The 16566-nt window shown below is 32.3% G+C and overlaps 2 protein-coding genes across 2 annotated transcripts; one reads left to right on the top strand and one right to left on the bottom strand.

Annotated features, from left to right (window-relative positions):
* Window positions 1–5279: 5279 nt before the first annotated feature.
* Window positions 5280–8937, top strand: LOC123228803 (phospho-2-dehydro-3-deoxyheptonate aldolase 1, chloroplastic-like). Its single transcript, XM_044654249.1, has 5 exons — window positions 5280–5871; window positions 5971–6248; window positions 6928–7204; window positions 7350–7595; window positions 8462–8937. The coding sequence occupies exons 1-5, from the start codon at window positions 5359–5361 to the stop codon at window positions 8744–8746; spliced, it is 1599 nt and encodes a 532-aa protein (XP_044510184.1). The 5' UTR covers window positions 5280–5358; the 3' UTR covers window positions 8747–8937.
* Window positions 8938–13443: 4506 nt separating this feature from the next.
* LOC123228950 (serine/threonine-protein kinase SAPK2-like) lies at window positions 13444–16222 on the bottom strand. Its single transcript, XM_044654472.1, has 9 exons — window positions 15789–16222; window positions 15558–15632; window positions 14984–15085; window positions 14829–14882; window positions 14638–14730; window positions 14455–14547; window positions 14253–14357; window positions 14066–14164; window positions 13444–13889 (listed from the first exon to the last, which is right to left on the bottom strand). Exons 1-9 carry the CDS (start codon window positions 15906–15908, stop codon window positions 13617–13619), a joined length of 1014 nt encoding a protein of 337 aa, XP_044510407.1. The 5' UTR covers window positions 15909–16222; the 3' UTR covers window positions 13444–13616.
* Window positions 16223–16566: the final 344 nt, after the last annotated feature.

Below are 16566 nucleotides of genomic sequence, written 5' to 3'. Positions count from 1 at the left end.
CTTTTAATCATTTTTATTAATTAAAATAATTACTATTTGATTAAAATTTATCTATAATTAGTATAGTAGATGTACATGGCATGTGACTGGCTGCTGTCTTTGGATCTTGCACTTGTTTGTCTTGAGATGTGTGGGAATTTTTTACCATTCATTTCGAATGCTCAGACAAATTTTCCCTCAAAATATGTTTTGCATTGCAACCTGCTATTATATTTTAAATAAAATAATATAAAAATAGGCCAAATAACTTATTCCCACCCAAGGTTTGATGAAATCTTAAACTTATGTTTTATTAATTTTTAAAATTTTAAATACCCATTTTTTTTGTTAAAATTTATTGATAGGATCATCAAGGATAAAAATATTGTTTTATGAAAAAAATTAAAAATTTATTATATTTTCCTTTTAAATTTAAAATTTTAATAATTACTCTTATTTAAAGTTTAAAAAATGAAAATATCTCCCTTAGGATTTTCTTCTCTCTTCTACCATCTCTATTCCAGTAGATAGCCAACCCTTACAACCCATCCCTCCATCCCGACCCTAGCAATTCATCGTGGGAAAAACAAATCGTTTGTTTGGATAATAAACAAATAATCATCTTTGTCTAGATGATTTGTCATCGTCCAATTGAAGATGAAGGGTTGAAAATTTGCATGATGACATCTGACCCTTCATCTTCGCCTGGATAATGACAAATTGTCTAGATGAAGATGATTTGTATTCAGACAAAGATGATTCGTCTCTAGATGAATTATTCATTTTCCAATGACAAAGGGTTGGGAAGGAGGGATGGGTGATAAGGGCCGACTATCACTCAGAATAGAGGTGGCTAGAGAAGAAAAGTACATTATAAGAAGAAAATTGTTACTTTTCAAATTTTAGATGAGAAAATTATTAGATTTTTAAACCTAGAGGGGTAATATGATAAATTTTTAATTTTTTAAATATTTTTAATAGAATAACATTTTTACCCGTGACTCTAACAATAAATTTTAATAAAAAAATAAGTATTTGCATTTTTTAAAATTAGTAGATATGAGTTTGAATTTTCATCAAACTTTGGGTGGGAATAAGTCTTTTGGCCATAAAACTACTACTGAATATCCTCATGATATCCCTTAAGCATGTATAATATTCAGCCTCACAATTTAGTTTTATTCCCCTTCAATTGATACCCTAATCCTACATAACACTGTTTCTTCATAAATCAAGTTATGTTAACAAAATTAATAGTGTTTATTGTCCATAAATTTTTTTAAAATTGACAATTAACACTTTTATGTGTTAAACTTAAACGATTTTAAGGTAATAGTTCAACCTAAACTTTTTTTTAGATAAAACAAAAACGTTTTAAAACTTACAAATCAATTTTTGAAATTTTTGAAACTTTAGCTATCAACATCACTCATTCATTATCACCATGATTTCATCATTGTTAGTTTTCACTGTCTTCATTTGATGTCTCGATATGAGTGGTTGCTAGTGACAACTTCGCTCAAATCATTTATAGAAGAAAAATTGTTGTCAATAACAACTCATATTGAGACAACTATGAAGGCAATGGGGAATAACAACGGTGAGATTGTGATAAAGATGAAAAAGTGTCACCCATAGTAAGGTTTTCAGAGAAGAGGGTGAGGCCTATGAGGGTTTAAAAAAGAGAGAGAAGAGGGTTAGCATACAATTTTTATTTTAATGGTTTTTTTTTTAATTTTTGCTAATTTATGACTATATAGTAATATTAAAAATAAAATAGTTGAAATAAAATAAAATTTTCAATTCCTAGCATTGTGTTAGGGTTTTTTTTTTCATTAACAAAATATGATTTTGAATGACAAAGTGTTTTTAGGTCAAATATTGTATGAATAAATGTAAATTACTCTAATTATTAATAATAAAACATTTCTCAATGAAATTCACATTCGAAGTTCTGTTTCAAATTTTGTAACTTAAGTCCATGAGAATATGTAAAAGCAAGTTTGGAGCGTTTGATTTGAATAATTTTTTATTAAAAACTAATAAATTATTTAAAATATGTCTAATAATAAAAATGTCTAATAAATATTTATAGATATATATAATTATTGTTTTAAGTATAGATAATAAAATAATACTAAGATATTATTTTATTTAAATTTTTTATATAATTATTTTAAAACATTTTTTATATTATTTTCACGTAGTTATATTTATGTGGTATTTGTTGTGATTTTGTAGTGTAAGTATAATAAAAGAAATTAGATAACAGAAATTCAGAAAATTGAAACTGAAAATATAAAATTTTCACATTTCATATTATATTTTTACCACTAAAAAACATTTATATTAACTTTCTTAAGAAAAAAATTGGTGAGATGAAAATTTTAAATAAAAAATAGTAATTTTTGCAATGTTTTGTAAAATAACATTGGACGTGACTAAATTACCCAATTAAAAATTTTATTCAGAAAAGTTAGACAAAACCTAGTTAAGAAAAAAAAATTATATCTTTCATTTAATATGTTCCTTATTTTAAAAATTTGCTCTCTCTAATGTGAATTAATTAGGCTATTTGTTCAGTTATTATACATTGATATTATTTATTAAATTTTTCATTATTGATATCGATAAGATTTTAGTGAATAAACTTAAAATGTTTTTATTCAAATATATTTATTTGATATCCAATTTTTAACTCTGTTAGAGTTTTTATGAATACAAAAAAATTTTAGTAATCTTAAATGTGTTTCCTTCTAATTTAGATAATTATTAAGGCTAAAGGACTATTTCCCATCCAAACTATGTTGAATTCTCAAAGTTTTCCCCATTAACTTTGAAATTTTTATTTATCCATCCATGCCCATTTAAATCTGTTAATTTTAAGGGTCAAATCGTTATTTTATATTTAATATTAAAAATAAACTTAAATATGATTTCATTTCCGCTCATAAATTTAAAAAACTAATTTTTATCCCCTAAATCAAGTTTGAAAAAATCATATTGCCCCCCAGGGTTTAGTTTCAAAACTTGTTTACTTTCTTTGGCTCCATCACCGACCGTCTCTCCCTCCCGACAATTTTCCTTCCTCCGACGACCCTCTTGAACTCCACCCCAACCCATCTGACGCTGAGAGAGGTCGTCTGGAAAGAGAAATCATCTTCTCAGATGAAGATGAGACTACTAGTCATTCTTTGGGAAGACGATTTCTCTTCTCAAATGACGTCTCTCGACGTCGGATGTATTGGGGTGGAGTTGAGGCGGACCGTCGGAGGAAGGGAAATCATTGGGAGGGAGATATGGCCGATGATGGTGTCAGAGAAAGTGAACGGATTTTGAACTAAATCCTATGGGGAAAAATATTATCTTTTCAAATTTGACTTAGTGGATAAAATGTTAGTTTTTAAACTTTTAGGGGGAAAATAAGATTAAATTTTTAAGAGTTAGAGTTCCATTAAATTTAACTGACTATTAGTGAATAAATGATATTTTTAAAATTAATAGAGAAAACTTTGAGAGTTCAACATAGTTTGGGTGGAAAATAACCCTTTGGCAAATTATTAATTGGGTGAGGAAGAGAGAGAGAGAGAGAGAGAGATACTTATCTAACTCATCCGATAAGTTACATCATTTTGAGGTTATTTAAATTAATTTTTAATTTTAATAAAAATCGAATTTTATAGTTTTAGGAGAATTTTAATGACAATGAGTTAGGTTAGGTGACGGTAGAGTTACTAGTGGAGCGAGGGTAGGTGCAATGGGTTAGACGTCGGTTTAATTTCTTGAGCCAAATTTACAAGGGTTTATTTGTAATTCCAGTAATTGGGTCCTCCCATTTAATCTTGACAAAACTCACCTAATTAATTTGGTTAGGTGAGTTTTCCTGTTAGCCTGAGCCTTTGGAGTTCAAAATTCCTCAATATATGTAATGGTATTAAGATGATGCATATGGATTATTAGAGAAATGTGTGTTATTAGTATTATAATATAATATACATTAAAGACAAATATTGATAGGGGGTTTATAAAGTTTCATATTTCTTGTTTATTTTGGCATAAGTTAGGGTAGATTCGAATTAAATTAAATTAAATTTGAATTTAGATTAATTTAAATTCAACTTAGTTTAGAAGAGTCAAACTCGTATTAAGTTAACTCGAGTTAAACTCAATTTAAGAGAAATCTAGTTTAACTTTGACTCGATATTATCACCGAATTGAAATTAACCGAAAATATATTATTTTGATGTGTATTGATTAAAAGATATTATTTTAATTATTTAAGTTAAAATTTTTTAAAATTGCAAGCTTAGCAAGTCAAACAGAAACACCCCAAGCTTCTTGAGCTCCTCTATACTAAACTTGTTTTGAGTTTATTTGTACCAAACTAATAATCGAGCTTGAATCCATCCACCCATGAGGAAGATTTCAGTTAAATGTTAATGTTTTTTCTTGCAAAAGTGGTATTCGAAGTAGAAATTATTAAATTTTTTAATATTAATATTTTGTTAATTATTTAATATATGGTTAAACTCTAAACAAGTTAGCTTAGTCTCGAAAACTAATTTGGCTTAATTTAATTTAGTTCAAATTTTTTGAACTCAAATTTAAATTGAGTTCGAATTAGGATGATTGACAATAAATGAAACTCGAGTTAGAGAAAATTCGGTTTAGTCCAAATTGTCATAATAGTTCAATTCGGTTTAAATATGATACTTAATTAAATTCGAATTATATCAAATAATTATTAAAATGATATCATTTTGTTTATTATTAAATAAAATAATATTTTTTTATTAATAAGTCAATGAACTCAAGTCAGAATTTCAAATTATAAACTCAAATTGAATTTAAATTAAATCGAATCAAACTCTTAAGTTTGAACTCAAACTATCTCTAATTTTAGCTCATTTAATTTGAACAAAATTATTTTTTATTCGAATTAAATTATTTTTTATTCGAATTAAATTTAAATAAAAAACCTTCAAATTCAACTCAATTTATATCCAACCATGATCATAGTAAATTCATGTCATTAATTTATGCAAAAACATTTTTCTTTTTATTTTAACATTACAGGCCATAAACTAATGTCGACTCGGCTCAGTTTCCTTCCATGCCGCCGCCGCCTCTAACATTATTGGGTGGTAAGTAAAGACTTCCTCATCGGTAACTTAAAAAAGATAATTAAACTGAAAATAGACCATGTAATTACCAAAAACACCCTTACCTAACACAAAGAGGTTCACCAGACAGGCAGGCCGGTTCTTTTTAAAAACCCTTCTCATGTTTCAAGATTTTCTCCAGGTTCTAGTTCCTGTCAGGTGTCATAAACCGAACTGGTAAATTAACTTCCACCAGAACCTAAACAAATATCCCATTATGGCTCTCATTGGCGGAAGCACTTCCATTGCTCCCAGTAAATCTTCCTTTATTCAGCCTCAAACTCCGCCCTTCATCTCCAAAACCAGATCATATGTCCTTCCCATCACCGCGGTCCACGCCGCTGATTCTGCTAAACCCTCTGTGAAGAGCTCCACAACTCCGGCGGCTCAACCAATCACCAAGACACAGAATGCGGGTACCGGGAAATGGGCGGTTGAAAGCTGGAAATCGAAGAAGGCTTTGCAGTTGCCCGAGTACCCAAACAAGGAAGAGCTGGAATCTGTCCTTAAAACTCTTGACGCTTTCCCTCCGATTGTGTTCGCTGGTGAAGCTAGGAGCTTGGAGGAGCGCCTCGGTGAAGCCGCAATGGGTAAAGCCTTTTTGCTTCAAGGAGGAGACTGCGCTGAGAGTTTCAAAGAGTTTAATGCTAATAACATTCGTGACACTTTCAGAATCCTTCTTCAGATGGGTGCCGTGTTGATGTTCGGCGGTCAAATGCCCGTTATCAAGGTTTGTATTTTTTAGGGGAATTTGTTACTGTGTTTTTTTTAATTTTTTTGATTTGTTATATGTTTTGTTGATGGTTTTTTTTTTAATTTTAAAATATAGGTGGGGAGAATGGCGGGGCAGTTTGCCAAGCCGAGATCAGAACCATTTGAGGAGAAGAGTGGCGTGAAGCTACCGAGTTACAGAGGGGATAATGTGAATGGAGACGCTTTTGATGAGAATTCGAGGATTCCAGATCCACAGAGAATGATTAGAGCTTATTGTCAATCCGCAGCTACGTTGAATCTTCTCAGGGCTTTTGCTACTGGTGGTTATGCTGCGATGCAGAGGGTTACACAATGGAATTTGGATTTCACCGAACACAGCGAGCAAGGAGATAGGTAACCTGCTTAATTTTTTTGATTGATTTAGTCTTAGATTACCAACATGACTTAATTGGATTTTTTAAAATTTTTTATGGTGGTTGTACTGTATTGACTCCGTTTTGATTCGATCTTAGATCGGTAAGTATTAAATTGTAAAATTTTGGCGGTGGCTTTAGAAAAGTTTGGTCGTTTTCACCTTTGCTTTTTTCATGTTTTTTGTGTTTCTCAGAGGTCAATTGTATATGTTGTAAAGACTGGATAACATTTTTCACGCAGAATATGCCATATGCATCACCATCATTGCTGGGGTTTTTTGGATTGTCTAAAAATGGCTTAATCTGGGATGCTTTATACCTTTTCTCAACTTATTTTTAGCCTTGTCTAAAAGATAGTATGTTTGTTTGTATTCTATAATACCATTTTGTCTGGTGTTTTGTGAAGTCAGATTGTAAATGTATCCTTGTGTGGGATAATCACATGTATAATTGGAATCAGTTATTCCGAATATCCTAAGTATCCCACTCTTTGGTGTTTGAATTTTTTACCTTAATTATGATGTTTCTTTAAAAATAAACATAATCATATTGGATGATGATGAAATTAATTTATCTTGTGGCTATGTAACAAGTATTTTATCTAATACTTCTATCATATGTTACTTGAAGTGATAATTGTCTGTGTCTTGAAATGGCAGGTACCGTGAACTTGCTCACCGGGTTGATGAGGCCCTTGGATTTATGTCTGCTGCCGGCCTCACAGTTGACCATCCTATCATGACAACAACTGAGTTCTGGACATCACACGAGTGCTTGCTCTTGCCATATGAGCAGTCACTTACCAGGCTTGATTCAACTTCTGGCCTTTTTTATGATTGCTCTGCTCATTTTCTTTGGGCTGGAGAACGAACCAGGCAGCTGGACGGTGCTCATGTTGAGTTTCTGAGAGGTGTTGCGAACCCTCTAGGCATTAAGGTACAATATATATGCATTTATCATGTCTAGTTACATTGATTCAATTATGTTATGTACAAAATAAAGGATGAGGTCTCTATAATTTAATATGATTTGGTAAAACATAAATTTAAACTCTACTGATGAATTTTCTCTTCTACTCCAGGTCAGCGATAAGATGGATCCAAATGAGCTAGTTAAGCTCATTGAGATCTTAAATCCTCATGGTAAACCTGGGAGGATAACAATTATCACAAGAATGGGTGCTGAGAACATGAGAGTGAAGCTTCCCCATCTGATCAGGGCAGTTCGCCGGGCAGGCCAAATTGTTACGTGGGTCAGTGATCCTATGCATGGTAACACCATCAAGGCTCCCTGTGGTCTCAAAACTCGTCCGTTTGATGCTATCAGGGTAAATACTCATCATTTTTTTAATAGATTAGATTAAATTTCTGAGGAATTTCTTGATCAGCATAAATTTAAATTTAATTCATCATGCTTTCCCTAATTTCTATTAAAATTTTACCCTTTAGGAATTTGGCGAAATTTTATTGGTTACAGGGAAAATAATACGAATTTGAGATTGATAAATGAGAATAATGGTTAATTAAATGGCTTCCTCTAGTAAGTTCATCTCAAACTCTGACAAAAAGAGTTACTCTGTACAAATAATGTAGAGCTGTTTGAGCGTAGATGTGTCAAACTCAACAACCATTGCTCATAGCTATAAGCATGCTTTTGCAATTAGAGATTTTTCTTTAGGCATGTTTGATTGATCTCTTCTTCATTTTTGAAGTGGGCAGCATACTCAATCATCCTGAGTGTTGGTATTTTGTGGTTTCAAAGAAATCATAATTTTTTCTTTAGTAAAAGAGATAGTGAGATACGCAATAAAATTGAGCATTGGCATATTGTAGTTTCGAAGAAATCATAATGCTTCTGAGGTAAGCATTGAGTTTTAGTTGGTGAGAAAGAGACAACTTATAATATTTTTTTTTGTGTCCAAATGGCCATTCTAGATTTTTTAAGCATGCATCCGATAATTTAAGTTAGACAATTCTTTGTTAGGTAGGTAGTTGCATTCCCCAGTAGCTTTCGTGGGAGTAATGAACTCTTTTCCCATTAAAAAGATAGAAGGGTATGAATTGTTTGAGGCGGCAGCTGCCATATAATTTTCTTTTCCTCGGTAAGTATTGCACATTGAAACAGAAATCGTTGCGCCAGCAGATACATAACAGACATTTTGATACAAATACTTATCCTACTTCATTTTTCCAGGCCGAAGTGAGAGCATTCTTTGATGTGCATGAGCAAGAAGGAAGCCATCCAGGAGGTGTACACTTGGAGATGACGGGCCAGAATGTAACAGAGTGCATTGGTGGATCAAGAACAGTGACGTTTGATGACTTGAGTTCACGCTACCACACCCATTGCGACCCTAGACTCAATGCTTCACAATCACTTGAGCTTGCCTTTATCATTGCTGAGCGCCTTCGAAAGAGAAGAATCAATTCACAGCAACCTCTTGTCCCTTCCCCCTCATCTTCCCCTTCGGTGCTGTAGAATGAATGGATTAAGGGATCCCACAAATATGTTACTTTTATAAATAGAGATTGTATTTGATTTGATTTTCTGTTATGTATTGTATGTATGTGTATGCTAGAAGTGGAAGTGATGATATGAGACCATCTGTGTTCGGATTAAAAGATGATTTTTCATCCTTTAAAGTTTGAAAATTCTTATTTTTGCACTCATCAAATTTGGTTATGTTGAGGTTAACTTGAGCTACACAAAGCTGAATTTCTTTGAATGAGAATGGATATGGATTAAAACAAATATTATGTATATCTATTTTGAATACATAAATAGGTACTACCATCAACAAAGCATTGGAGATCCTAAGATTTTAGACTTTCCATTACTTTGGCATATTCTCTCATTGTAACTTGGCATGATGGAATATGCTATTAATGTTAAGAGTCTGGTTTGTGTCTGTTGGCCTTTAATTTCAAAAAAGGATATAAATTTGATTACTTTATTCAAATGAATTTTTTGTTGGTCGGCTGGTCTAATCTTGCTTTGACAGGTTTAGACACATCAATTAGGGGGGGTCGAAAGGAGGTTCGATACGAAGCACAAAAAAAAAAACATGGCACAAGAAAGCTCGACATGATACTGTAGCATGTTGGGTTAAGCCCATGGGCTTATTGGGCCGGGCCTCAGACTTTAATATTAAGCACATAGGTTAACCTGATCGGGCTCGATATTGTTTAAAAATATATATTTTTTAAAATTTTTGCTGACAGAAGCAAGACTTCTGCCTTGTGTATCCTTCTGCGTTGCAACAGAAGTCTTGTTAGGCAGAGAGAAGCAAGGCTTAGTAGAAGCCTTGGCCTTCATTTTTTTTTTATAAATTAATTAATTAATTAATTTTTATATAAACCTATTCAATTTTTTTTCATTTTCACTTTCATTTACAAATCTCTCAATCTCAATTATTTTATTATATTTTCAATCTCATTTTCCCTCATCAATTATCTTTTAGAAAATATTTGAATTCATAAATAATAATTCTTTGTGTTTATAATTTTATTTTTATTTTAATTTTATTATTACAAAATATTACAAATGGATCAAGTATCAAATGAATTCAATCTATTTGAATATTATCATAGTATATATTTATTTATGTTTTATAATTTGAAAAATAATTTGTGTTTAAAAATTTTAAATTTTTTTTTTTAAATATTTAAAGCCCGGCCCGGCCCATTTAAGACCCAATTTTATATGGGCCGAGCCTTAGGCTTTTATATATTAATGGACCAGTTCGATCCGAAAAACCTATTACTGTTTGGGCTTTGGGCACTACCTGGCCGATTAGCCCGATGGGCCGAGCCTGAGCCAGCTCGGCCCATTGACACCTCAAGACAGGTTTATCTCATGGCTGACTGTGTAGTCAAGGTTTTTGTTGAGGGTTGGAATCTTTACTCCATGGTTTGGGCACTGAGTTTACTTCTAGTTTTTTTTTTTTTTTTTTTCTATTCGCTTTACCTATTGTGCCCTGTGTTATGTACCATTAATTTTATAAATTGAATCTGGTGGGAAAGGTCCCAACAACTATGTATAAACTCTATGTGTCTTACCACATGGATCCAAAAATATCACTTAGGTTTCAACAAATTAATCTTGTAACCCGGCAGAGGCCCAGTTTGCGGTGTTATAATTTAATTAAAAAGGGGGTTATTTGTCGGGGTGATTTCAAGCAAATCTGGCTGAAGTTTGATTGTTTACTTGATTTGAACAAGTTTAAAATAAACTTAGTGTAGACAAGTTTGAACTCAACTCTAAGGGTTTTTAACTGTTGAGCGCGAGTGCGAGCTTGAGATAAGAGAGTGTTCGGCTTATTACGAATGTTGAAAATTTTAATTCGAAGCTAAAACAATATTGTTTTGATTAATACATATCAAAATAAAATATTTTTAATCAATTTTGACTTAGTTTATAATCGAACTCGAATTTGACTTTACTTAAACTAATTTTAGAGGAGTTTAACTCAATTCGAATCTATCTTTAGCTATTGGATAATACTCTCCACCCTTTTTTTTTTGTGTGTATAAACTACTAAATTTTAAGATTTATTTTATTGTCACATATTTAGTTTTCATTTTATTTTTCTCACACTTCAGGATTGATTTATGGATTTTGTATTATTTAATATATACAAAAGATCATCTAGCAAAACTGGATTTGAGAATGCATTGGAAACATTAGTCCTAGAAACTTAGGATGAAGAAAAGGATCCAAACGTATTATTTACACTTCAAAGCTTCACTTGATTGCTGCTTGAATTTTATAGTTTACTGCGAACTGCCAACTCCCCTCTGTTAAATCACATTCCTGAGATATTGGCGAGCGGAATTCTTTATCTTGAAAATGGTTCGTACAAAGTTGTGCCCTGGGATGGCAAAGGACTGCCTGATGTGATTGGCAAGTGCAATCTTTTCTCATGGAACCACAGTGAAGACGGTTTCCCTTTCAGCGTTTCTGTTTCCGTGTTTCCAAGTTTCGGCATTTCAGTTTCCGTGCTATATAGAGACACAAAATCCTCACTTTTATTCTTTTTGCAGGGAGATGCACTCTCATGGGAAGCTATGCTAACTTAGCTTCCTTCTTGGGAGAGCAGCTGCATTAATTTCATCTCTTGCCTTTCCACCTTTCAATGACTTAACCTTATCAAGTTTTAAACAGAAAATGGAAGTGAAAATGGTTGTATGAAGGATTTTCTTAGTAAATCACATATTCCAGTGGAATGGGAAGTTTTCATCAGAACTCTTACTGAGAAGAAGGATGTTGCAAGCCGCTTGACTAACTGGTATGCGAACTTTTGAATACTTGAAAGTGCTTAAATAAATAAAACGAAATTCCTTTTAATTTGTTTTTCTCTTATGTTGATACATTTTTTCGTTAGACAGTCTCTGTTACTACTGATGTGAATTTAGAGCTTCATGTTTTATGTGTTTTACACTTAAAGGTTCTGTGCGTTGCCTCTGAGATCCTTAAGTTGCAATTTTTAGGGGCAATCCAACTCCTAAAACACTAATAGAGAAAGTTGATGAAGACATTCCTGATGATTTCTATTCCATGTAGCTGTAACCATGATTCTGTCCTGGAAAGAAAAAAAAAAAAACTAAAGCAGCAGCCAATCTACTGAAAGGCCTAAAGGTACATAGATTAAAGGAAAAGGCTACAAAATATCAGACTGGCAGAACATGAGCTATAAAACTTAAAACCTGCTGATTCTGATGAGCAGCAAATAACAAATATAAATTATCAGGCTAGAAGGAGTATTTGTCTTTGTCATAGATATCTGTTGCCTTAGAGTTTCTTCTGAACTCCTCTTAACCTAGATATTTCTACCTTAAATTTGCCATTAGGGGAAACTTGAAATTTTATCTATATTTCTGTTTAATTTACATTGATGTAATGAAAATCCTTAATAGAAATCAAATGTTAACAAAACTAATGAAACATTAAAACTTTTAAAGAAAAAACTTAAGTTTGAGTCTCTGTTATGTTTATGAAACCTTTATTTGAATTACTTATCAAAACAAAAAAAAGGGAAATCCTTCAATCCATACAATATGCATCAGTTCCTCTGCTTTGCAGAATGTCAACAAGTTTGATTTTCTGTTTTTCCTCACTCTGTAAGTAGTCATTATCAGTCAATTAAAATGTGAAAGTTGAAGTAATGCAGACAGACAAATCAACTTTACGTACTGATCTATCTCATTGAGTTTTTTTTTTTTTTGCAGGTGATCCTATTTATGACTTGATGTCTTTAGAGGGGATTCTGGTCTTTTGAAGCAATTTTAAGAGAGCTGTAAATTTCCTTTATTAAGAAGAAAGCCTGAAGCAGGAGATGACAAGCAAAGTAGCAAGGAAACTCACAATTGGGTGCATTTCCACATTTTGGAAATGTTTTTCTGTTTTTGAAATGACCGGAAACTTGTACGAAATATTTCAGGTCATTTTGAAATTTTTGAAAATTTTTGAAACGCGTTTCTTTTAAAAGAAAAATCGTGAAATCTATTAAATATACATCTTTTACATTTTCAAACTTGAAATGCCTTTTAATTTCATATTGAATTCATCTCCTCTCCACTTTTCGATGTGTTACTCATCTCTTTCCTAACATGTTATATTAATTGACGTATATTATTATTTTTTCTTAAATATCTACATGTGTTTACTAAAAAACAATTTATAATAGATTTTATTATTTTATTTTATAGTATTTTTTAATTTTTTATTATTATTTATTTTTATGATATACAAGTTTATATATTTTTATTATAAAAAAATTAGTATTTATAAAAAACCTTTATATTTTTTATATTTATAAGTTTTCTTCTGTTTCCATTCTTTATATTTTTTAAAAAATACGTTTTTACGTTTTTATTTCTGTTTTTCCGTTTTTGTGTTACATAAATGACAAGTTTGCACGGCTTCCCTACCACACCACGTTACATCCTCACTCACCCTTTTTCTGTTTTTCGGGTGCATCCTGTGAAGTTCATTATCCACCTTTTAACCTACAATAGTGACAATTATTAATATTGTTTGCTATCGTAATGCCTTAGGTGGAAGACCAATTTTTTACTTAAATAAATAAGAATGGTGGCTCTAGGAGATTCTACAGTGTCTACCTACATCACAGATGTGCCTTTCCCAGCAGGAGATAATTAGGTTTTACAGATTGATTGATAGTATCTTAATATCTATAAAATAAGACAAAGTGTGATTCACAAACATCATAAATGTCCCAGATGGCAGGACAAGGATTATACATGGGATGAGAAATTTCTTAATCGTTCAGCAGTAAAGTTCTGATGCCCATACATCTGGGAAGTTGGGCCTTTTTTGTACACTTTGATTACATTGCACACACAAAATCACCACTTGTCTCAACATCGTCAAGATCATCAGCATCCAAATCATCCAGATCCACACTTGTTCCAAGCAAATGTCCTTCATTTCTGGATGCCTCAACTGGTTTACTAGCCTCTTGTATTATTGCTAGTACTTCTTCCATGCTCTGGGATGGGTTATTTACATCGTTGCTCTGCCAGCTCCCTCCTTCTGTCAGTTCGATGGGCAAATTGGTTAAGAACCATGGATGGTTTTTTATTTCTTGAATTGTTATTCTCTGCAAACAGCCAAACACAAAGAAAGAGCCAAAGTTTAATCCAAATGCATAAATGTTTGATGGATGAGTCAACAAAAATGGTGCATCCTAAACCAGACTCAGCTATTAACAAAAGGTATTATAACATAAGAATCATCCCAATATCAAACAATTTCTGTTTCACAAGGATTAATTACCTTCTCCGGGTTTGCCACAAAAATCCGAGATAGAAGATGCTTACACTCCAAGGAAACTCGGACATAATCTGGAAATGAGTAGTGGACACTGACTATTCTCTGCCATGAGTGATGAGATATTAGTAGGAACTCCATCCAAATGAAGGAGACCTAAAGAATGCAGTGAACAACCAAGGCAAATATTCACCTCAAGGGTCTTTCTAAAGTCTTTTGGATTAGTTGGATCTTCAAAGGGATATGCCCCAACTAGCATCACGTATAAGGTCACCCCACAGGACCAAACATCTGCAATCTATATAGAGTTCAGGAGTAGCACAGAAATATATTATCAGGATTCTTTAAAGCAAAGTTTAATCAGAATGAGGGAGAAAGAAAGAACTGTATTATACCTTCCCATCATATTCCTTCCTAGATAGGACTTCTGGTGCAATGTATGCAGGGGTTCCTACAGTAGACTTTGGTTGAGAATGGAACACAGATGACTACAAATTTGAATTATAACATTGTTAGTGATTAATTCATCAATCCTGATAGCTTGATGTAGTTCTTTTGGCGCCCATAAATGTGAATACCTTTGAGTACCCAAAATCACAGATTTTAACACGTGGTGCTGTACTGCCGTCCAAGAGTGTATTTTCAAGCTTGAGATCTCTATGACAAATTTGCTGCAAGACATGATTGCTTTAAATCATACACAAAAAATAAAACCGAAAGAAGGATAGAAAGGCTTCGACACTCAATGAAGTAGCATCAAACTTAGTACCATGGAATGGCAGTAACTGACTCCTGATATAAGTTGCTGGAAGAAAAACCTAGCCTGATGCAAATGAAAAAGAGAAACCATATGGATTGAACTTTAGTTGAAAAATAAGCTCTTAAAAATATATAAATATGATTCATATTTTCCTTATGCTTCACCTCATCCTCGCCAAATCTACCAGCATTACATATCCTTTCAAATAGTTCTCCTCCCGCAGCATATTCCATGACTATGGCTAGATGAGTTGGGGTCAATAGGACCTGCAATGGGTATATCAAAAATCATATAACGAAACATCTGTCTGAAAAAGCAGAGATAAACCTTCACTTCCATGATGCTATTGGAAACTAGCACAGATTGAGAAATGGTGTTTATAAATAACAATCATTTAAACCTTCATATGCTGAAAATAAAGGGAAAACAGCAACGCAACCATCCATTTAGACATTTCATTTTTCTGTTAACAACATATGTGGCTCCGTTCTTTAAACATGAATTAAAGAGGGTTCTAAATACCAAATTTATAGACTCCACATGAAGAAATGGAAGGCTAAATTTGTCGATGTTATTCTGTGGACAACTAGGTCCATGAGATAAGAATAAAAAGCAGTTTAAAAAACCCTGCAAAGTTCTGTCTTACTGAAGCAAACAGAACATTAGCTGATAATCCGCACAACATTTATATGCCAAATTTTAGGAATTAAAGGACAGTAGACAAGGCTAAATTCAAACCTCTTTGAATCTTATAATATTAGGATGCTTCAATGATCTATGGTTGATGATTTCCCTTTGCACATGTTCATCAATCTGTAAAACCAAAAAAAAAAAAACTATCCAATCAATCGAAAAAGGAAAGATAGAAAAATCCTATAGAAGGAAAAGAACAAGAAATTTTAATCCTCCAAAATAAATTAAGCTAAAGAAGTAGCTAAAGATTGAAGAGGAGGATGAAATGGAGGAAACCTTTTGGCCTCGTTCAATGAACTTAACAGCAAAAAGCTCTTTTGTCCACTTGTCTCTGACCAGCTTGGCCACACCAAAATTCCCAGACCCAATATCTTTCACAATCTCATACCTATCCATTCTTATCACTTTTAAAATTTTCAGAATTTAATCCCTGAAGCCTACAAAATTTCCAATCCTCCCTCTGTTTTTACAAGATTTCTCTGATGTTTTCTTCTTCTTCTTCTTTGCAGGCTTTAACTTAAACCCAGTAGCATAAACAAGAAGATATCTAAAAAAAACCAAACTTGCAGGAGTTTAGGCAAGACTAGTTGTGACTTTCAAGTTACTATCATGATCATCATCACCAGAAAAGTCTCGGATGCAGAAGAAAACCAACGTTGTTTGACGGTAGGTAAAAACACAATGGGTGGACAGGGGGCAAATGTCTGACACGTGTAAATGTGGTGGTGGATTTTAAATCATACTTTAGCAATTTAGGAGGAAAATCAGACGGTGTGATGTAGAAGGTGCAGAAATTTCTTTCGTCCCAACGTGGTAGAAATAAAATAATTTCACATTAAGTTTTAACGTCAATATAAACACAAATTTATAAAGGTTAAAATACCTAAAATCTTATTTATGGGCAAACTGCTCTTAAAATTTTATATAAAAAATGAAAATAAAATTATTATTTTATTAATAATATTTAAAATATATATATTTCATTAAGTTTTATTTTTTAGATTTTAAAAAATATCAGTTTTACATTTATCTAAAGTTTTTAAAATTTTAAAAA

This window comes from Mangifera indica, chromosome 11 (assembly GCF_011075055.1).
Source record: "Mangifera indica cultivar Alphonso chromosome 11, CATAS_Mindica_2.1, whole genome shotgun sequence".
NCBI classification, from domain to species: Eukaryota; Viridiplantae; Streptophyta; class Magnoliopsida; order Sapindales; family Anacardiaceae; genus Mangifera; species Mangifera indica.
Note: the sequence above shows the minus strand (reverse complement) of the source record. Positions and strands in the feature narration are given on the sequence as shown.